At 39.5% G+C, this 23,678-nt stretch overlaps 1 protein-coding gene across 1 annotated transcript in view; it reads left to right on the top strand.

Moving 5' to 3' along the window:
* CACNA1E (calcium voltage-gated channel subunit alpha1 E) overlaps positions 1–23,678 on the top strand; it is a 468,864-nt gene that overhangs the window by 373,158 nt on the left and 72,028 nt on the right. The window contains exons 9-13 of the mRNA XM_075833132.1: positions 11,093–11,196; positions 20,288–20,403; positions 22,496–22,549; positions 22,714–22,803; positions 22,903–23,112. Of these exons, the coding sequence (XP_075689247.1) occupies positions 11,093–11,196; positions 20,288–20,403; positions 22,496–22,549; positions 22,714–22,803; positions 22,903–23,112 (574 nt within the window). The remainder of the gene's footprint in view (positions 1–11,092; positions 11,197–20,287; positions 20,404–22,495; positions 22,550–22,713; positions 22,804–22,902; positions 23,113–23,678) is intronic.

The following is a 23,678-nucleotide window of genomic DNA, read 5'->3' as shown; positions in this document are numbered from 1 at the left end:
ACAGAAGATGACAGTTAGAATTTACAATCTCTCCCTTTCAACCAGGATTAGATATTGTCCTCATTCCTGAATAATAATATGTAATTTCATTTGACCATATCATAATAAATAATCTTTGGGTTCCATTATATGGGCGCTTGTCACTAAAAGAATAACCACGTCTGTACCTTGATGTTGGATAGAATTCCTCACCAAGCCAATTAATACTGTGTCATGTTGGGTGTGTGTATAGAGAAGCAACATTTCTATGGTTACCTTGTACTTATAATGAATAGCCTTGATAGCCTTGATCACCTATACATAGCCACTTGCTCCTATCATAAGAAACAATATTTACTCACATTAAAGGCTATGTACACCTTTGGAAGCAAATTATTATTATTTTTGTATTAAAAGAATGTGTTATGTGTTTTTATGCAACTTTGAAATCGATTTTTATTTTTTTTATTTTTTACATTTTAATAAATTGTTTCTATATATCCTGTTATACCTAGAAGGCGTTTTGTTCTCTCTTTTAGCCATATCTGTTAGTTTAGTTGAATTTACAGCTCGGCTGAGGGTGGGTCCTGCGTGTCTCTGACAAACAGGATCCAGCTAATAACAATCACATCTAACTTAAAGAGGCTCTGTCACCAGATTTTGCAACCCCTATCTGCTATTGCAGCAGATAGGCTCTGCAATGTAGATTACAGTAACGTTTTTATTTTTAAAAAACGAGCATTTTTGGCCAAGTTATGACCATTTTTGTAGTTATGCAAATGAGGCTTGCAAAAGTCCAAGTGGGTGTGTTTAAAAGTAAAAGTCCAAGTGGGCGTGTATTATGTGCGTACATCGGGGCGTTTTTAATACTTTCACTAGCTGGGCGCTCTGAAGAGAAGTAACATCCTCTTCTCTTCAGAACGCCCAGCTTCTGACAGTGCAGATCTGTGACGTCACTCACGGGTCCTGCATCGTGACGGCCACATCGGCACCAGAGGCTACAGTTGATTCTGCAGCAGCATCAGCGTTTGCAGGTAAGATCGACTTACCTGCAAACGCTGATGCTGCTGCAGAATCAACTGTAGCCTCTGGTGCCGATGTGGCCGTCACGATGCAGGACCTGTGAGTGACGTCACAGATCTGCACTGTCAGAAGCTGGGCGTTGTGAAGAGAAGTGGATGATACTTCTCTTCAGAGCGCCCAGCTAGTAAAAGTATTAAAAACGCCCCGATGTACGCACATAATACACGCCCACTTGGACTTTTACTTTTAAACACACCCACTTGGACTTTTACAAGCCTCATTTGCATAACTACAAAAATGGTCATAACTTGGCCAAAAATGCTTGTTTTTTAAAAATAAAAACGTTACTGTAATCTACATTGCAGCGCCTATCTGCTGCAATAGCAGATAGGGGTTGCAAAATCTGGTGACAGAGCCTCTTTAAATGTGATCAATAGTATCTGAATCCTGTGTGTCAAAGACACGCAGAACCTGCTTTCAGCTGAGCCGTCAGTTCAGCTGAACTGACGGATTCAGCTGAGAGAGAACGATACAGCTTCTATGTATACAGGATACATAAAAACTAAAACGTAAAAAAAAATTGCATAAATGTCAATTTGAAAGTTGCACATAACACATTCATTTAGTAATAATAATATTAATAATAAAAATTGCTTCCGAACGTGTACATAAGCCTTTAAGTCATAAAATATTGATACTCTACAATGTGTGTGACAAAACAATAGTAGCACACTGTATATGTGAAATCAGAGATCAGACATTTAAATTTCACCCAGTACTTGATAATTCCTGTGTATTAGCATCCAGAAGTTAGCAGTAAAGTTTGGTAATTGTATTAGCTTTACTTACAGAGATATTGACATTTTTCTGTCAACTGGAAGTATTTCTCAGTTTATAATTTGCTTTTTAGAAAACAACTGCAAACTGTAATTTTGTCAGGATTTTCTATGAATGAAAATTTGACTTGCCTTTGTCCTTTGTCCTGGCATCCTGGTACATCGGTGTACGGCTAGGCTTCCCCATAAACAGAAACTGTGAACATCTAAAAACAAAGAATTCTGGCTAAAAAAAATAACTGCTAAACCCTGGAAAGACTATGATACCAACTGAGTTACTACAAAGACGTAAAACATTTACATAATTAAAGGGTTAGAGGAAAAGCATTAAAGACTGAGACAAACAAAAGGGATGAATAGATAAACAAGATACATCAATAAGTGACAGTAGGAGTAATTGGCTAGAATTGAAAGGGTAACCTATAAGAGGCTTGTTATAAATACATGTTTCCTAACATAAAACCTCTACAAGTGTAATTTATAATCCAAGTACAAAAGTGGCAGTTAGGGATGAGCGAAATCGGTGAAATTAATTCCGGGACTGATTCTATAGAATCAGTTGTCTGATTTGTTTCGATCCGAAAAAAAATTGACGCGACTCGCTCTGCTCAATTGCTCTGTCTGATGTCTTCATGGACTGTATTCAAGTTGTATACAATTCTAGAAGACATCAGAGTCAAATAGGCAATCAGGGCACTTGTGTTTCCATCCTTAAAATAATTAAAAATACATACTTACCCCCCTTGTTCTCCCCTAGCGACACATCTCTGCAGGCCTCCTGAAATGACATTGTTTTATTCCATATGACCACGGCTGTGACGCATCCCTGGTGGCCTCCTGGGATGGCATAGTTATGTCCTATGTGACCATTGCAGCCTGTGATTGGCTGCAGAGATCACATGGGACAAAACAAAGTAATCTCAGGAGGCCGCTAGGGATGCGTCGTAGCGTTCTCATGGGACAACAACGTTATGTCAGGAGGTCGGCAGGAACCAGTTGAGTATGGAATTATTTTCTCTCCTCTTCTCCCCTCTTACTTTTTCTAAACTGTAAAATGGCGGCTATTGGTCGCCGTTTTGCCAATTCGTGCATCGCAAACCCCAAAAGTGGCAGGATTTTCTTTTATATAAGTCGTACTGTATGCTGATACTCTTTATGTCCAAAACTACGTGAACATCCTTTCTAAATATTGAGTTCAGTTGTTATAGCAGCACCCATTTCAAACAGGTACATAAAATTGCCATGCAATCTTTATAGGCAAACATTGGTAGCAGTATGGGTCGTACTGAAGAGCTCAGTGACTTTAGACGTGGCACTGTCAGTCTGTTCAATTTCAGATTTTCTACATATGTCTCAAATAACTTTAAAGAGGCTCTGTCACCAGATTTTGCAGCCCCTATCTGCTATTGCAGCAGATAGGCGCTGCAATGTAGATTACAGTAACGTTTTATTTTTAAAAAACGAGCATTTTTGGCCAAGTTATGACCATTTTTGTAGTTATGCAAATGAGGCTTGCAAAAGTCCAAGTGGGTGTGTTGAAAAGTAAAAGTCCAAGTGGGCGTGTATTATGTGCGTACATCGGGGCGTTTTTAATACTTTTACTAGCTGGGCGCTCTGACGAGAAGTATCATCTACTTCTCTTCAGAACGCCCAGCTTCTGGCAGTGCAGATCTGTGACGTCACTCACAGGTCCTGCATCGTGTCGGACACATCGGCACCAGAGGCTTCAGTTGATTCTGCAGCAGCATCAGCGTTTGCAGGTAAGTCGATGTAGCTACTTACCTGCAAACGCTGATGCTGCTGCAGAATCAACTGTAGCCTCTGGTGCCGATGTGTCCGACAAGATGCAGGACCTGTGAGTGACGTCACAGATCTGCACTGCCAGAAGCTGGGCGTTCTGAAGAGAAGTGGATGATACTTCTCATCAGAACGGCCAGCTAGTAAAAGTATTAAAAACGCCCCGATGTACGCACATAATACACGCCCACTTGGACTTTTACTTTTCAACACACCCACTTGGACTTTTGCAAGCCTCATTTGCATAACTACAAAAATGGTCATAACTTGGCCAAAAATGCTCGTTTTTTAAAAATAAAAACGTTACTGTAATCTACATTGCAGCGCCGATCTGCTGCAATAGCAGATAGGGGTTGCAAAATCTGGTGACAGAGCCTCTTTAAGTGCTATTATTGTAAAGTATACAAGTAACAACTTGTCAGCCACAAAGCAGTAGACCACTCAAACCCACAGAGCAAGGCCATCAAGTGCTAAAGTGCGTGGTGCGTAAAATTCAACTATCTTCTGTTGCATTACCTCCTACAGAGTTCCAAAATGCTTTAGAAAGGGATATTAGCACAAGAACTGTGCATTGGAGCTTCATGAATTGGATTTCAAGCTGCACACAAGCCTCAGATCACCATGCGCAATGCCAAGCGTTGGTGTTAAGGTCTGGAATCAGATTTGGAGTCCAGTGGCTGAAATAATTTGGGAAAATGGGTGGTAATAAAATAAGCAGTCGTTTGTACAGTAAGGCAGCAATAAACTAGATTAAAGCAGGAAACTCAATTATCTGGGAAGGAGAAGGTGCAAGTGTGAGGTTTATATAGGAAGCCATAATGATGAGACTAATCAGATAATCAAGGCAAGAAGAAGCAAGCATCAAGAGAACCTAGATAATAAATTCAGCAGTGGAACTGTCCAGCATCACAAGTAGCTCAATGAGAAGAACCACTGCCTGCGACACAGGAGTTTCTAGTTTCAGATGAATTGTAATGCCGATTGCAAGGCAGATGTTCTGGTCCAACATCAGTTCCTAACCTCAAAATCCCCTTTTTTGCTGAATGGGCATTAATTCCCACAGTCCCAATCCAAAATCTTGGGGAAAGCCTTCCCAGAATAATGGAGGTTATTAGAGCAATAAAAAAAGGGCCCAATTCCATAATAATGCCCATGGTTTATAAGTGTGATGGTCCACAAACTTTTGGTCAGATAGCATATTAAGCCACATAGCCTTTTTAACACACTTCACAAGTGTCCGAAAAAAAGTTTGAGAAATTGTAACTATAGCATTCAACCTGAACACCATTTTTTCAGCGCAATTTGTTCCATTTGAACATGTTCCGTGGTTCCCAAATAGTTAAGCAGTATTGCTACAGTTTCAAAAATATACAAATATGTCACCATCAAGAAAATTGACCAACCTATTCTACTACACTATGATAGAAACGTGAGTGATTAACAGTTCTAGGGGGCAAAATAAGGGGACCTCCCTATGATGTCTAATAAGCCCTATTAGGGGTGAAGAAAATCTTTAGTCTGGAAACCTTTAACCAGAAGCCATTATTATGTGTATCATATGTTTAGTTCTTTGAATGCCTAATGCTGTATTATAAGAGATTAATAACATTATCCAGACCTCATGACTTAGTAATAAAATCTGTCATCAGCATTTAGCCTACTTGCTGACAATTTCCATCACAGACTAACAAAAAATATATGAAAAAGTGAAAACAGGGAAAACTATATTACAAAGAAGTTGCATCCTAATTTGATCAAAGGGCCCGTTCACATATATCCAAACCCTTCAGTCGCTTTTCTCTCTGGCGTAGTACAAAAATACCAGAGGGAGACTGATGACAAAGTGATCCCATTGGGTAATTTTTGTGTCTGATTGCATTAGTTGCCACGCTGGACATCTCCCCAAGCCGGATACAGAAATATTTTATGCTATGGATGCCAGATACAAGTTTTCATTGAGTTGTGTCCGGCTCAGACAACTGTCCAGACGCGACTTATATGTGAATGAGCTGGAGCTTTAGTTAGAAGTCTGTTTAGAAATCTTCAGGATCCTTTTTTCTCTTTTCAATCTTGAATAAGATTACCGCAAGTTTATAATTGAGTCTTCTACCGGTGCCATATCACCCAGCATGAACCTGAGTCATGGAACAGGCTTTTTTCCTGCATGTCCTCATTCATTGCACTTTATCTCGAAACCCACCCAGCTCTCCACTCCCCTTTTTCTCCCCATGTTAATTAATGTAATTGGCCTCTGAATGTGTGTTGGCAACGACTCATGAGTGTCAGCTAAGCCGTGAGCAGCTGCGCTCCCATGCTGCTCATCATTAGGAGGCTGTGCGTTCTATGTCAGCACTTAGAGGAGAAGAGGAGGAGTGTGAGGGCATTGTGCCCAGTCGATGTGATCATCTCACTGCATTCATATTGTATGGCTGCAATGACTTGGCCTATGGTTTTTCATCTTTAATAGTCAATGTGAACATTATGTTGATTATCACAAGCATTGCTTAGAATATTATGCTTAGTATAAAGTGCGCTTTGTCAATGTGTCAGCCTATTTCTGGGTTTTTATCCATCAGTCATTTTTGTTATTGACATCTGCCATAATTTCATAATTTTGTTCGATTATTTTTATCATTATATTACTCATAATTATAGGTGCCTAATCGTGAAAAACTGCCCAGAGTTTGACTATAAGTATTTTTTTAAAATCTGGGTACATCTGGGTATATATATATATATATATATATATATATATATATATATATATATATATATATATATATAAATACTAAAAAAGGATTATAAAAACGTTTAGTTTTATTTGTGGTACTTTATATTCCATCACTTTAAATTTTTTAAACATTGCAGGTATGTTGAGAAAACTGGAGAAGAATATTTACATTATGTACCCAGTTTTCTTTACTACTTAGCTTTGTTCACATCTGCGTCAGGGCTTAGTTCAGGGGGTCTGTCTGAGCTTTCTGTCAGGGGAGTCCATGAACGGAACCCTGACTGAAGCAAACGGATATCGTAGGTTTCCGTTTACATCACCATTGATTAGTCGACTACGGTATTGGTTCCATCAAAACGACGGAACCCTTGCACAACTGAGACAAACGGTAACCATTTGCACCAGATCCGTCACCATTGCAATCAATGGTGATGCAAACGGAAAACTTATGGTTTCCGTTTGTTTCAGTCAGGGTTCCGTTCTGTTAGAAAGCTCAGACGGAACGCCTGAACGGAACCCTGACGCAAATGTGAAAGAAGCCTTACCTCTTCTAACATTTGCTAATATAAAGCATTAGTCTAGAAATCTTCATGGTTAGCGCTTTACCCACATGTAAAGTTACAAGGGCCTCCAAAGTAACTACTTTTGTGGGCCCTTGAAACATCCTATAGGGCAAGCGGCAGCCATGAAACTTCCAAACCTAAAGCTGTATACTTTATCTAGCCTAATGATGTATACTGTCAGAGAAGTAATAGAAAAGTAGTCTACTTCTTTTACAATAGAATTTACCCTAATGTAAATTATGGAATAATCCTCAAAAACAATAGAAATTACGGAAATAATGTAATGGTATAGATTGTATGTAGAGATGTTTCCTAAACTACATTTATGTATTGTTGGTCTTTAGTGTCTTTTTGGCTTCACACATTTTTGTTGATTTTTGCTAGGGCCCCTTATTGCTACTCAGCAGAAACATAAACTACTAAGCCATTACTCATGACATTACATAACACGATTCTATAAAGAGTTAGCAGAAAGTCACTGTAGTCGCAGAGGAATAATTGCTGGTAGATAAAAAGCGTTATTGGGTACCTTAATTGTTGCTAAAATGTTATACACATATGGCACAATGTTAATAAATCATCAGCATTCATGGAATTACAGTAATTTGCTAATAGTGAATTTAAAGAGGCTCTGTCACCAGATTATAAGTGCCCTATCTCCTACATAATCTGATCGGCGCTGGAATGTAGATAACAGCAGTGGTTTTTATTTTGAAAAACGATAATTTTTGAGCAAGTTAAGAACAATTTTAGATTTATGCTAATTCATTTCTTAATAGACAACTGGGCAACTGTTTTTACTTTTGACCAAGTGGGCGTTGTACAGAAAAGTGTATGATGCTGACCAATCAGTGACCAATCAGCATCATACACTTCTCATTGTTCCTGCCCAGCTTCTTTCACTGCACAATCACACTGTAACAATGGGCTGGAACAATAAGAAGTGTATGATGCTGATTGGTCACTGATTGGTCAGCGTCATACAATCCTCTGTACAATACCCACTTGGTCAAAATTAAAAACACGCCCAGTTGTCTATTAAGAAACTAATTAGCATAAATCTAAAATTGCTCATAACTTGCTAAAAAAAATTATCGTTTTTCAAAATAAAAACCACGGTTGTTATCTACATTACAGCGCCGATCCGATTATGTAGGAGATAGAGCACTTATAATCTGGTGACAGAGCCTCTTTAACACATTTTAAAGATTTTGGTTGTGATTAAGCGAAAACCCTTTGTACTCATGGATTCATGGGTGTGACATCTGTCCCTGTAGCTGTGATCAGTGTGACCAGATCTTTAGGGCCACACGGAAACATATGAGATGACAAAGTTTGTCCTGTAAACTTTCCTTCATCAACTTTATTTACACAGTCATGATGTATTCCTTCCCATATACACACATAAGCGCATACATTGGCGTCAGTGGCGTAACTACCGCCGTAGCAGCAGTAGCGGCTGCTACGGGGCCCGCGGCATGAGGGGGCCCGTGTCGCCCGCTGGCACAGGCCCCCACTATGGCCGGAGGCTCCACTAGCAGCCGCTATGGCTGCTACAGCGGGACGCCACTGAACACTACGGCAGAGCAGGGAGGTATCTCCATAGCTCTGCCATTAAACAAAAGACATGTATCCCCTCTCCACAGGATATCCACAGGATACGGGATACATGTGTACAGCCCCCCCCTGTAGATAGTGCCATACAGTCCCCCCGTAGATAACGCCATACAGCCCCCCCCCGTAGATAACGCCATACAGCCCCCCGTAGATAACGCCATACAGCCCCCTCTGTAGATAACGCCATACAGCCCGCTCTGTAGATAACGCCATACAGCCCCCTCTGTAGATAGCGCCATACAGCCCCCTCTGTATATATCTACAAAGGGGGCTGTATGGCGTTATCTACAGGGGGGCTGTATGGCGTTATCAAAAGGGGGTGTTTGTAAAAAAGGCACTATCTACAAGGGGGGGGGGGGTTGTGTGACACCCAGGGGAGGGGAGGCCCCAGTCAAAAGTTTGCTATGGGGCCCAGTCTTTCCTAGTTACGCCTCTGATTGGCGTCTACAATTTACAGATGTAGCCATCTTTATCTTGAACTTTAACGCATTAAATGGGTTTTCCACAGAATATGTCATAAATGTAAGATAGATACGGGTCCCACCTCTGGGACCCGCACTTATCTCCGGAACGGTGCCCCCTAAACCCCGTTCTAGCTTTGTCTGCTCTCGCTGCCTCCCGGCCACTTCCAGGTTATGTAGTTGTGAGTTACATAAACAGCGTAGCTCGCTGAGCTACGCTGTTTCCGTAACTCCCATAGTAGTGAATGGCAGTTATGGAAGCAGCATAGCTTGCGAGCTACACTGTTTCCGTAACTACCATTCAGTTCCATGGGACTTACTGAAACAGCGTAGCTCAGTGAGCTATGCTGTTTTCTGAACTCCCGACCATATAACCTTTTTGATGGTCGGAATTCACCTGGTTCAGCCACAACACAGAGTGGCAGAACAGGGTTTAGGGGGCCAGTTTCGGATATAGGTACGTGTCCCAGAGGTGGGACCCGCATCTTTCTGACATTTCTGACATATTCTGTGGATATGTCATAAATGTCTCTCATGGGAAAACCCCTCTAAATACACAGTGTCAAGAACCTTTTTCTTAACATTTTCAATGGCTTTTGGTGTGTGATATCACGCGGCAACAAGTTATCAGAGTCAAGATAAAGATGGCTACATCCGTACCTATTTATCTTCTTCATTCTTTTACTTTTCAGATGCCTTTTGGTCTGAAAATAATATGCTAAAGTCACCGATAGTAAAATGATCTGAAAGTGAAGTGATCGGTGACATTTGGACTGTACCATTAATTAATGTGACATTTTCCTCCCACCTCCTCAACCTGCTGGTTGGATTATAATTTTAATATTATACAATTATAATTGTCATAAATTGTTGAATTGTCGGTATTAGAAGTGGGACCATTCTTATGTTTCTCTATGAAATCGGAAGCATAGGACGACACAGTATGACCCCATAGATTTCATGTGTTTGAGGCCTTACACTGAAGAATGAACTTGTGATTTAATGAATGTTTTTGTTTTGTTCTTCTACCTGATAGAGGGAAATTTGTGGTGTTTTATTTGAACAAAGTAATTTTAAAAAATATAGATTATTATCATATTACCATAAAGGTGGTGCATTTTTAATTTCACGTAAAAGATTAAGTTGACCTGTATAGCCGTCCAAACAGTAAAATAGAACCAGACCTGTGCTCAAAATTAAATATTTAATTCACCAAATACATATTCCTATTAATCTTTTTAGATAGGAGACATGTTTTTCAAGAGTTGTCGAATTCTTGCATGTGTTTCTTTCTTGGCAAATTCACTCATAGTCTAGTGGAAAGCTATGAATAATCTAACAGTAATAATCTAAGAAACTGAGATCAAGTCAGTGAAGATGTACTGGGGTAGTGGACTGTCGATTTTATCTTTTTACCTGTGTTCAAAAAGGATTTTTGGTTAATGTTGGTCATACCAGCCAGAAAAATCCACATGTAATTCTGCTTTATTTTCACATAGGGGTCTAATCCCGGCATTTTTGGTTGGGGTTAGGCCCCATGCACACGACCATGGAAAACCTCCGTAATTAAGGACCACAATACGATCCGCAATTATGGACCCGCCCGGTTCTATTGGCCGCGGACACCTTTCCATAGCGATATGGAAAGGTGTCCGTGCCGTAGAACCGTACCGGGAAATATGGAGCATGTCCTACTTTTCGGATTTTGCGGCCCGTGCTCCCATAATTTGTATGGGAGCATGGCACAAAAATGCGGCGCACGGACGTCAGCGGCCGGCCATGCTCGAAATCACGGGCTTTGATTATGGGCACGGCCGTGTGCATGAGGCCTTATACAGCAGAGGTTACAGTATGTTGTAGTCCCATTGTCAATATTGTTGTTACAGCAAATACTTCTGCCATGTTTGTGTAGCTGTTGTCTTGGATATCGTTGGATGAAGATGCAACATTTACTCATGAGAAGTTGGGACACTAAAAGCCACCATTATGTTTATTTGGCCGGCTGAAAAATAATCAAATCTTGATCTTTAAGGAGATGTTGTTTTCATGTATTGACTCACTTTATCTTTTATTATTACTTTGTAGGCCAATGATGCCTTAGGACCCACCTGGAACTGGCTGTACTTTATTCCTCTCATTATTATTGGGTCTTTCTTTGTCCTCAATCTAGTCCTTGGTGTTCTGTCTGGGTAAGTCTAAAAACTCTAAAATTATACTACAGGAAAATTATTTTGTCCAGGAATCTACAAGACATTTATGTAGTTTTCAAGCATTTTGGATATAAACATACACATTATCAGATAGACTTTTCAACGTGTGAACGCAGTCTTAGGGCTTATTCACACAAACGAGTGCAAACTCGGACGTGAAAAACAGCAATTTTTTTTTACGTCCGAGTTGCACCCGTGCAGGACCCGTTTTGACGGATCCCTCATAGACTCCAGTCTATCGAGGGATTCATGAAAACGGACGAAAATAGGACATTTTCTACTTTTCAACGGACCCTTCATGCAGTCCGATAAAACAATGACTGTGTCAACGGCTCCATTGAAATACATGCGTCCTTGTGACGGCCGTTGTTTTAACGGCTGTCACACGGACGTATACAACGTTCGTGTGAATAAGCCCTACAGAGATATGTTTCCCTTATATTAGATAATGAAGGCTGAAACAAATATTATATTAAAGCCTCTATTGTCTTATATGCAGGAAGTATGGTGCTGGAAATTCACCCATCATTGAAAAATCCATAGATAGTTTTTTTCAACGTTTCCCTCATTCTAGTATCAATTTTCTAATTGCATTTTTTTCGATTCTAAAATATGCTGCAAAAATAATACCCTATAAGATCCTTAAATAAGATCATTTAAAAAATGTATACAGTATATTGTTTTACTATATTATATAATAATTCTATATTATTGTAATACTATATTAGTACGTGAAGGCATAAATATAGAATTCCACATTTAAAAGAACAAAAGACCCCAAAAAATCCACAAAGCACAAACAAAATGTAAGCACAATATAGAAACAATCTTTATTTTCACCTATGTCCTGATTTACAGTCTCTCCTATATTTACATGTCTAATGGCATGTTACTTATTAATACCTCCTGCATTTCTGTTTCTATTTGGTGCTCCTGATGAACAAGTATTTCCTGAGAGCAACATTTTTTACTCACTATATTATATGTTTATAATGTAAAAACAATATAGTAATAATAAAGGGGTTTGACGCTCTAGATAACACGAATTTACTTTATATACATGATTGACAGCTGTAATTCTTCCATGAGGGGTCATACCATGGGAGGAAGTGATCTCATGTGATTGGGTTAAATGTTTTGACATGTTTTAATAATTAGGAAATGCTGGTAAACAATGTGTTGAATGAAATAGGAAAAAGTACAGATATGACCTTTCTCACCTCTCCTCATATCTCAACATATTTTGAGATGTGTGGCATAAGATGACCAGGTTTAAAATAAAACATGATTTCGCGATACTCCATCATGAGATGTCTATGACATCTGTGTCTATGTGTGGCCACCCAGTGGTTATGGTGTGAGTTGCAGACTGTCAAGGGTTTTTCTAGCATGTCGCGATATTGTATTAAATTTGTTCAATGGATAAATGGACTCTTTAACCAAATTCAAGCAAAGTTAAGGTACTTAAAATTATATTCTGTTTTAGCCAGTGCTTTAAAAATTAATTTTCATGTAATAGTGGATATGTCTTCAGTGAGAGATCCATCTTTTTTTTGCTAGACATTGCATTTGTTCCCAACCTTTTTTCCATGAGATGACTTCTTGCAAACATTTTCCTATCCCGATGAATCCCTACTACTATAAACACATTGAACCCCATTTCATGGACAACACACACTTCTTATATTCCCTCCTATAATGCTGTGTAACATATCATTAGGCTAAATTTACAGTATGTGCATTTTGGTGGAATATAAGCCTTAAGAGGGTTTTATCGGGCAAACATTCGTTCATAGATCGCTCATTGCCGATAATTGCCCTGTGTAAACAGGCAGCCGATCAGCAGATAAATGAGCAAACGCTCGTTCATCTGCTGATCGTATCGTTGTAAAAAAGTAAAATATTATCATTGTCGGCAACACATCTCCCTGTTAAAAACAGGGAAACACGCTGCCGACATCATAATAATGTATGGGGACGAGCGATCGGAGTAACAACCGCTCGCCCCCATACATAGCTCCTTGTGACAGGAGCAAACGGGCGCCGATCAACGATGTCTCAGTGATCGGCGCTCGCTGCACTGGCAAAAATCAGCTGGTGCATCATGATTTCCAATTATGTATGTATCCGGAATGACTTCCCCCCATTGAGAAGAAATTATCCATCACCTAAGCCTAGAGCATAGAATTTATATATTGACCTAGCTAAAATGACGTACCCGGAACAGCATTGCATTGCTTGTCTTTTGATACCAAGTTTACTGCTGCCACTCATCATACAGGACACCACTCAATTCTAAGCCCATATCATTATACTGTAGTGACCTGGCTACTTTGCATTATAAAAGCCCAGCAAGGAAAGCAAACCCTGTGTGGTGAAAATTCTACGCTTTACTTTGGGTTTTCAATGTTACATAATAGCACTGTATTTTGAAATAATAGAAATCAATCATTTAAAGTATGAAAAGGCTTAGACTTGTAAATAAATAAATATTAATCCCTGCAATCAAGCAGAAAAAAAGAATAAACTAAATACATTACTTCTGGTGTGATATATTTTTACTGCTAGAGATCATGTTGAGTTGGGTTTCAAGCCTAGACAGTTCATTGTGTGTGTGTAGGTTGCGGAGTAGGTTTATGCATGTGTTAGCCCTTTATCGCTGTGTGTTTCTGGAGCTAGCTGTGTGCGTTTCTCAATAGCAGAATGTTATGCTCAATAGTTCGAGAAGGGTGGCTGTTTAGAAGCAGATGCAAATTTTGTAATTGGGATAATATTTGAGAAATATGAATTACAATATCTCCAGTATTTGTTTTAATAAGGTTATATGGTTTGGGCTTTTCCTAAAATTGCTGTTCCCTGTCAGACACGCTAAGGCCATGTTCAGACGTGTCGGAATTGCTGTTGAATTCTGCTGTGGACAGTCCGCAGTGGAATTCTGCAGCAGCCGGTTTTTACATTTGTTTCTATACATTTTTAGGAAACTTAGTTGAGACGTTGCGGAAAATAACTGTTTGGAAATCAGGCTGTTGTGCAGAATTTCCCCTCCGCAGCATGCTCATTATGTTGCGGAGAAGCAGCAGAATTACACTGCGGATTTCAGCCTTTGCAATGCAAAAACTGAAATCTGTGGCAAGTCCGCTGTGATATCCGCAACGTCTGAATTACCTGTCAAATGTTGCTGCAGATTCGTTGCGTAATTTTCCCGAATCTGCACCAACATTTGAAGCAGAAAAATTCTGCCGCATGTGAACGTGGCCTAATCGTGGGTGAGTCTTGTTGCTTGATGTGTAAAAACCGCAACATAAAATAATCATTACCTGCAAGAGTCATAGGAATCAATGGGCATCAATAGCGTTTATTGTTTTTAGTGAGTGCCCTGCAGTTCTCCAATGAAATAATGCACATTGGATTTGCTCTGAACTGCAGCTAAGAGATGGTTGTTTTGAGTAGAGGAACCTACAATGTCATTTTTAGTTCCAAAATACTGTGATGATTCATTTTCCACTTTGATATAAAGCATTAAAGCACCTGCGTAAACATGGAGTCAAATGCTAAAATGCATCAATTAGGTGAACAAATGATGTCTTTAATTTGTTGCCCTTGGTTTCTATGGTGGATTCAACCATAATTCCACGTATAGTAATGTATGGGATGAGGCAGTTGTAATTTGTATAACGTCTATGCCCATGCTTAACTAAATGTCCAGAGGGATACATAAGGCGTAACCAGTCTCCTTGGAATAGCACTGGCACCAAATTATACCCACCCATATAATGCTACTCCAACAAGTAAAAAAAAAGAGCTTAATGTAGAGAACATTGAAATAAAAACCTACATATTTCTAAAACAATAAATTGCATGGGACTGAGCTGTAGTAACAGGCACAGCCACAACTGTATGTATGGTGTTGTGCCTGGGTAAGAAATGAAGGGGACGTTGGGCCCTTTATATAGTAGGAGTGGGGGGAGGGGAGCAGACCACCATGATAGTCTATCAATATTCACTCCTGCCTGACATGTCATGAATGGGAGGGAACTCCCTGCTGTTTAACCCCTTAGATAATGTGGTCAATAGCAACCAGCGCTTAGACAGAGGGAGAGGGCTCTGTAAAGGTAAAACATTCTTTTACATATTTTTTTAAAAAAAAAGATAAAAAAACATGAAAAAAAACCTTTTACGAATTAAAAATGCTTTATTATGTAACAAAAATAGAAAAAGAAAATACACAAAATTGGTGCCACCTGTGTCTGCAATGACCCAAAACGGTAACCTTTTTTAAATTCATTAAACCTGCCTAGTGAACGACGTAAAAAAAGAAACAATGACAGAAAAAAAGTGATCAAAATGTAGTCTGTGCTTCAAGATGGTACCAATGAAAACATCAACTCGCCTTGCAAAAAAAAAAAGCTCTCAGACAGCTGTCGACAGAAAAATAAAAAAGTTATAGCTCTCAGAATATGGTGACACAAAAACAAATGATTTTTTTTTTTTTTTTAAAAAGTGTTTTTATTGTACAAAAGACGTAAGACATAACAAAAATATATATAAATTTAGTATCGCGGCAATTTTCTGACCCACAGAATAAAGTTATTATGTCATTTATACTGCAATGTCGTAAAAACGAAACCCAAGAAACATTTTAGAATTGCTTGGTTTTTTTTCCAACTCTTCTCCACAAAAAAAATATTAACGTTTTTTTCAGTGCATATGTGACTCCAAAATGCAGGCATTAAAAAATAGAACTCATCTGACAAAAAACAGGCCCTTATACCGCTACATCAACGGAAAAATCAAAAAGTTATAGCGCTGGGAATGCAGGGGGTAAAAAAAGCAAACAAAAAAACCTTTCAAAGCTACTTGCACACGTTGCGTTATTTGGTGCAGAAAATCCGCAGGTAAGCGAAGGTAAAATAAGCTCCTAAGGCCCGATTCCCACATAGCGTAAACGTTGTGCGAAAGTTCCACAGCATTTACAGTAGCAGCAAAGTGGACGAGATTTTGAAAATCTCATCCATACGCTACGTAACAAAAACAAAGCAAAATCTTTAATAAATTGACCTGCGGTGCGGAATTTAAATCCACAGCATGTCAATTTATGCTGCGCTTTCGTTGCTTCTCTGTTGCAGGTTTTCCCCATTGAATTCAATGGGGATGCAAAACCCGCAACAGAAAGTGTTGCCACTTTTGTGGCGGATCCGCCGATAAAATCATACCCAGAACTCCCTGCTTCTTCCTCCAGTCCGGCCTCCTGGGTTGACGTTTCATCCCATGTGACCGCTGCAGCCAATCACAGGCTGCAACAGTCACATGGGCTCTAGCGTCAGCCAGGGATGCCGGACTGAACAGCCACGGAGGGATGCGTCACCATGACAACGGCCTTAGTAAGTATTTCTAAGCTGCTTACCGTAGCAGAAATTCCGGCTGAAAAACCGCACCACGATATGGTTCCAGGTCAGATATGCTGCATGGTTTTTACACAGCGTATCCGACCCGTCGGAACCTGGCCTAATAGTGCATTTTTTGATGCGTTTTTAGGCGCGTTTTTTACATTTTGATGCCGAAATTGGTGCGTTTTTATGCTGTATATTTTGGGATGTTTTTTTTAAAAAACTGGTCAGATACAATTCGCAAGTGGAAACACAAGATAAATTGATATGCTGCAGATTTTAAAATACGCACCGCAGGTCAATTGATGTGCAGAAAAAATCTGCAAAGTGTAGATGAGATTTCTTGAAATTTCATTTACCCTGCTGGTACTGTATTGCGCTGCAGATTTGCCGCAGGAAAATACGTGCGACACATCTGCACGTAATACGCATTGTGTGCATTTGGCCTAAGCGTTCTGCCATATTCTTTTCATCAATGCTATAATGCTTATATTCCCTTCCCTGACCCATTTCTTTGTAAGAGATGGCATTCTCTATGATCCAGTCAGTCTTTTAGACATTTCTATACAGCATGTGCATCTATTGTGAGACCTTGGAGATTAGGAATTCCCAACATGCACTGCTGCCAATATTTGAATACAGTTGTCATGGACACGGCTGGAAAGATGCTCGAATTCGCAGCTCATGTGGAAATGTAACAATTGTCGTGCAGGGCAATGTATGTGCGTCACATCATTAGAAATGATCATTACACAACTCTGTTATTTTTTCACATAATCTGAACAATATAATAAATGATAACACAAATTAATGTTCTGCAGATTAGCGCTAAGGCCCCATGCACACGAACGTGCTTTTCCGGCCGCAATTCCCAATTAAAATCAACGGGAGAATTGCGGCCCCATTCATTCCTATGGGCCCATGCACACGACCGTAGTTTCCACGGTCCGTGCTTGGCCCAGGAGCCTGGACCGCAGAAAGAATGTACATGTCTTATTACGGTCGTGTTTTGCGGTCCAGGCTCATAGGAAATAATGCACGCGGCCATGTGCACGGCCCGCGATTTGCAGGCGGCTCGCGGGCTCACTCCGCGGCCGGCCGACCCGAAAATCACGGCCGTGCGCATGGCTACGGTCGTGTGCATGAGGCCTCAGTAAGATGGGAGATAACATCAGTAGCTGTGTGTGTCCCGCTATATATGTGCTGACCTTCTAGACTTGTGGGACAGAGTTCTAGGCCATCGTCCGACATTTACGAAGACTGGCAATTTTTTTTCCGCCATTATAAGTAAAGGAGACGTTGAAGTGCTTTGTGCCAATTGTATTAAAAGGAGCAGCTCTTAAGACATTTTGGGACATTTTCACCAGTCTGATTTGTGCCACAGTTTTGTCTATGGCTTGTAATTCTGCATGTTGTTCTGTTGGTGCTGTATTGTTATGTACGTGTCTGGGGTGGTATACAGAACAGAGCTGTTAGTCCTTGTATCTAGAAGTTGCTTAGCGAAATTTTATGCATTTCACTTGGTTTCCATGGCAACATCAAAAGTTCCAGAATGTGTAAACAGCTTATTGTTTGTGCTGCAATATTAGTTTTGGGTGGGGGAGAAGGAATTGGGTCTGATGGGTTAGTGAGAACTAGACATTAGTTCGTACCCTTGAATATCTGCAGTGCCCATGGGGATTACAGTATAAGATCAGAATTTAGTTTAGTTTAGTGGTATTTTGTCCATAATGTTGGAAAGAAACCTGTCTCTGCTCATTGCTTAACAGCGAGTGGTGCATTAGAAAGCTTTGTGTATTTATGATGCAAAACGATGTTCACTGCAGCATTTCTGTATATAAAGGATATTGAATATGTATTTCTTATACATCCATCACATATACCCTCACTGTAATCTGCTGCAAACTGTATTAGAAAATACAAAATGCAATGTTTGTAGTCCAACTTTATTTTTCCTTCAAGTAAAAATCTGCAGGACAAAAAAAAAGTTATGTATTCGTCTAGATATAGATTTATTCTCACTGGAAAAGTGGATCCTCTAACCTGCAATAACATTAGAGCTGGCCAGACTGGGGTGCGAAGTCTAAGAAGTCTTCCTGTATTTCACCCGTAACCCCAGCAAGGAAGTATAGACCTTCCCGGTCGGATTCCCCTCTCGCGGTCCCCAGAATAGTCACTAATTGGTAAAGATTGTGCTGTAGCACAGTCAGCAGCATAGCCATATAACGTCAACATATTAGTGGTCAGCAAATAGCAAGCCAGAGGATGAGATCGAACCGTAGTCAGGTCAGTAGTCGATACCAAGAGTAGAACTACAGGAACCAAGCGACAAATTCAAGGGGTGAGACAGAAGCGTAGTCCAAGAACAAGGAAGAGAACAAGGTCAGGAACAGAGTCAAATTGCAATAGGTACAATAGCCACACAAAGGATGTACTTTGATCTGCAAGGCGGTGAGTGAAGGGTGAAGTCCCTTTTAAATAGGCGTCATCCAGTAGCGCCAATTGCCCTGGCAACCCGACACTGCTGGCATGAAGAGGAGTAGGGCCACAACCAGCTCCAGCAGGGCTGCGACTGAAGACAGGAGGAGAAGAGGAGGGGTTTGTTTGGCTAGCAATTAGACAAGGCCGCCAACTGGAGCCACTAGGAGAAATGCGCCGCTGGGACCGGGTGAGTTGAGTAACACCTCCAACCCCTAAAATATTATTTTGAGAACCCACAATGCACAGATCTTTGGGCTTTTGCCTGCCTACTTCCTGCTATACAAACATGTCACCATCAGATGGATTGATAATAGGAATCGCAATGTCTTCTGTACATAGAAATACTTGTTCTGCTAGATACTAAAAGTAGAGGGAATATTTTGTAAATCAGAAGACTGGAAAGTTTACTGTATTTTTAGAAATTACCACAACTGCCAACCACTGCAGAGTTGCCTTTGGAATGACCTATCTGACTTTTCCTCGGTTTAGTGACATAGGTTAGAGAGTCACAGGGGTTACCTGATATTGGGCCCTCTGAAAATTTAGGAGCTGTTATTTGTCACCCCTCCGTACAAGTGTGATGGTTTCATGATCCAGAGAAATCACGGGAGGTCCCTGTGTTCCAAAATGTAAGTAACATGTAAATGGTTAAAATAAATGTTATAAATTGGAAAATCTACAAAAAAATTACCCAATGTATGGCCAGACTTAGGCATTAATTTATGTTTATAAATTATATGTGTTGGGATAAATTAGGTCATCTTCAAGGAACCAATGTAACATATTTTAGCAATGCATAATAAAAATCATTTTAATTATTACCTGATATAAGTTACTGAAAAATGTAAATGAGGGACAGGTATGAAGAAGAGGCATTGGGAACCATTGAGACCAGTGCTTCTTTATGTCCCCTCATTTTTCACTAAAATGTCTCTCCCATCTTGTTTGCTAACACAAGTGCTGAATACAGTTCACATCACCCATGAGGGATGTAGATAAGGCCAACTAGAGCTGCGGCCTGTAGCAGCATGGAGTTCCTCTCTGTTATTTACACAATTACTATTACTATCCAGTCTCAACCAGCAGTATTACGTAAAACATAATTTGTTGCTACCAAATGGCTTCTTCTTTCTGCTTTTTACTGCATCATATATGCGATTCTATTCCTTCAGAACCATATAACAACTTTCATCTTATTGCAGCGAATTTGCCAAAGAGAGAGAGCGTGTGGAGAACCGACGAGCCTTCATGAAGTTGCGCAGGCAGCAGCAGATTGAGAGAGAACTGAATGGGTACCGGGCATGGATAGATAAAGCTGGTGAGTGAAATCCTGCAATATCCTGTATATCAGAATCTTCCTCTCTAATAGACTTTTTAGGTCTTACTTAAGAACATTAAGTATTTATAATAGTTGTACTATCCTCAATACGTAGGGGCAACTTCATGTAACTATAATACAAATCCATTTGGCACCGCCTTTGTTCTATATCATATAAGAAATTCCATATATCTCATATTATTGAATGATATACTGTTTTCCACAAGACCACAACCTCTTTTATGTATTGGAGGTCATTAGTATCCCTTTCTCCTTATTCCTCTAGCTATTGTCAAACTTTAGACTTAATTATGATCTGTGAGCTGTTATTTTATTGTTGGTCCTCTGGCTGTTAAATTCTAAGTGTCTGCGCCTATTTGCTGCTATCTGTCTGATTTTTTTCTAAGTCCTGAGACATGCGCAGTAGCGCGTGTCTCTAGCTTATTTTCAGAGTGTACCTATAGCCCTAGTGAATTTTGTCAGATTCTTTCTAAGTCTCTTGACATGCGCAGTTGTGTACATTTCTGACTTAGCCGTAGAGCGCATTTATATTTTTAGTACTATTCGACAGAGTTTTTTCTAAGTCCTTTTACATGCGCAGTAGCGCTTATTTTCAACTTATTCTCGAAACATATTTATGGTCCCACTTTATACATTTGATTTCTTCTAAGTTCTCAGATATGCGCCTTAATGTATCTTGTCTGAATTCTTCTTAGTCCTTTGACATGCGCAGTAGCGTCCACTTCTGACTTAGCCTTGGAGTGCATTTATATTTCCTGTACTATTTGTCAGATTTCTTCTAAGTCTTTCGACATGCACATGAGCGCCTTTTTTCAACTTAGTTTTTGGGATATATCTATGGTCTTCTTGTTATACATCAGATTTTTTCTTAGTCCTTAGATATGCGTCTTAGTAAATGTTGTCTGATTTTTTTTTCAGTATGTTGACATGAGTAGTAGCGTCCATTTCTGACTTAGAGCGCATTGATATTTCCAGTACTATTTGTGAGATTTTTTCTTAGTCTCGAAAGTATCTATGGTTCTCTTGTTATACATCTGATTTCTTCTAAGTCCTTAGACATCTGCCTTAGTGAATATTGTCTAATTTCTTCTAAGTCCTTTGACATGCGCAGTAGCGCCTATTATCAACTTAGTCTCTAAAGTGTTTATGGTCCTTTTGTCATACATCTGATTTTTTCTAAGTCCTTATATACGCGTCCTAGTGAATTTTGTTTGATTTCTTCTAAGTTCTTTGACATGCGCAGTAGCGTTCATTTCTAACTTAACCTTACAGCGCATTTATACTTTCAGAATAATTTGTCCGATTTTTTCTATGTCCATTAACATGCGCTGTAGCGCTTATTTTCAACTTAGTCTCGGACTGTATCGATGGCCTTACTGTTGTTCATCTGATTAGCATCTATTTTTCACTTAGCTTCAGAGTGTATCCATATTCTCGCACTATCTGTTTGATGATTTTTTTCTAAGTCTCTTGACATGCCCAGTAGCACTTTTCTGTAACTTAGTCTCGGAGTGTGTCTCCGGCATTAGTGTGCAGATGTGGGCGTTCACAGGTCATTGGCAGTTCCATACTAACCCTCTATTGGCCATATGCCACGTCTATAATGAGGGAAGGAGGTTTCTTGGCAAAGGGATAGATAATTTTTCTATATAACGTAAGAAAATTGCACACTACTGTTAAAGGTTTTTGAAATCCTAGATAATTCGTTTTTTGTTTTTATGGTTTGATATGCTGCACACGCATAAATTTAACTTACATTTGCAACAAATTAGGCCACACCACAAACTGAAGACTGTTGGACATGAGGAAAATATGCAAAAATAATGGCTGCCAGCTATATGCACACTTGCTTGTGCAACTTTCAACTCCATATGTACTCCATGTGCCTCTATTTTTTTATGACAAGAAATAAACTCAAACTATTGGTATATATGATTTTGGCTTTACTATACTCTCCTGATGATCCTCCAACCAATGTTCATAGAACATATTCACACCTGACTTCTCTATTATATTTATTATTGTCTCCTAAGAAATTGCCACATTTATGTGTATGTCTGTTTTTATTCAGAGGAAGTTATGTTAGCTGAAGAAAATAAAAATTCTGGGACTTCTGCTTTAGAAGGTAAGATGGTTAATTTTTTAGGCCTTCATATTTTTTATTACTCTTAGACCTTGTTCATACAGTATATTGTTGATGCTCCTTAAAAAAATCGAACAAACTGCACTGAGTGAAGAATAATATGGTTTTCTGGACAGAGGCGGATGATATGTTCTTGAATTTTTTAGTTCTCAGGAGAGCAACAATTAAGCGGAGTAGAACAGAAGCCATGAACCGGGACACAAATGAGGACCATTGTGTTGACATATCATCTGTCGGTGGGCATATATTATTTTATTGATCTAATAAAATGTGTATTCTAGAAGACTATATTGTATATGTTATAACACAACTAGTCTAATCTGCCCCTTTTTTAGGCACTCCTCTTGCAAGAGCTAGTATAAAAAGTAACAAAATGGACGGTGCATCTTATTTTCGTCACAAAGAACGACTACTACGTATATCCATACGCCATATGATCAAATCTCCAGTTTTCTATTGGATGGTCTTAGGAGTGGTAGCTCTCAATACTGCCTGTGTGGCCATTGTTCACCATAACCAGGCTCACCTGCTCTCCCATATTCTATGTAAGTTTCTATGTTTCTACTTTGTAAAGTGAAAAGCATATATTACAGATGTAGTCTTAGATTCATCACAGTCATTTAGAAGAAAACATGATCTGCAGATGTGACTAAATTTTATTTTTTATTATATAGTGAATTGTAACTGATAAATCCAAATAGAACCTTCATCAGGGTTCTCTGCAGATTCATAGTTGCTCTTTTAAGAGCAATGCAGTCGCAGATCATTGATGTGATAAAATAAATATAATAATAATAATAATAATAATAATAGTAATAATAATAATAAAAAAGCCTCATGCACACAGAAAAGTCTTGTGCAAAGAGCATGTACAGCAGCACATGTGTCCATATGGTTCCCTTTTATGGGCTGTAGGTACTTCGTGTGCTGCCATATGTTGCCTCCATGATGCACCGTATTTTTCTCTAGAGACAACGAACATAAACTTGATGACATTTCCTTAAGGTAAGCCGTCACTGTATGCTCGATGTGGGTCCCACTGCCGGAACTCCCAGTATTCATCAGAATGAAGGGGCAGTGATGATTGCTGTAGTGTCATGACCCCTTCTAT

The sequence above is a fragment of the Rhinoderma darwinii genome, chromosome 7 (genome assembly GCF_050947455.1).
Source record: "Rhinoderma darwinii isolate aRhiDar2 chromosome 7, aRhiDar2.hap1, whole genome shotgun sequence".
Classification (NCBI taxonomy): domain Eukaryota; kingdom Metazoa; phylum Chordata; class Amphibia; order Anura; family Rhinodermatidae; genus Rhinoderma; species Rhinoderma darwinii.
This window is presented reverse-complemented; position numbering and strand designations above follow the sequence as displayed.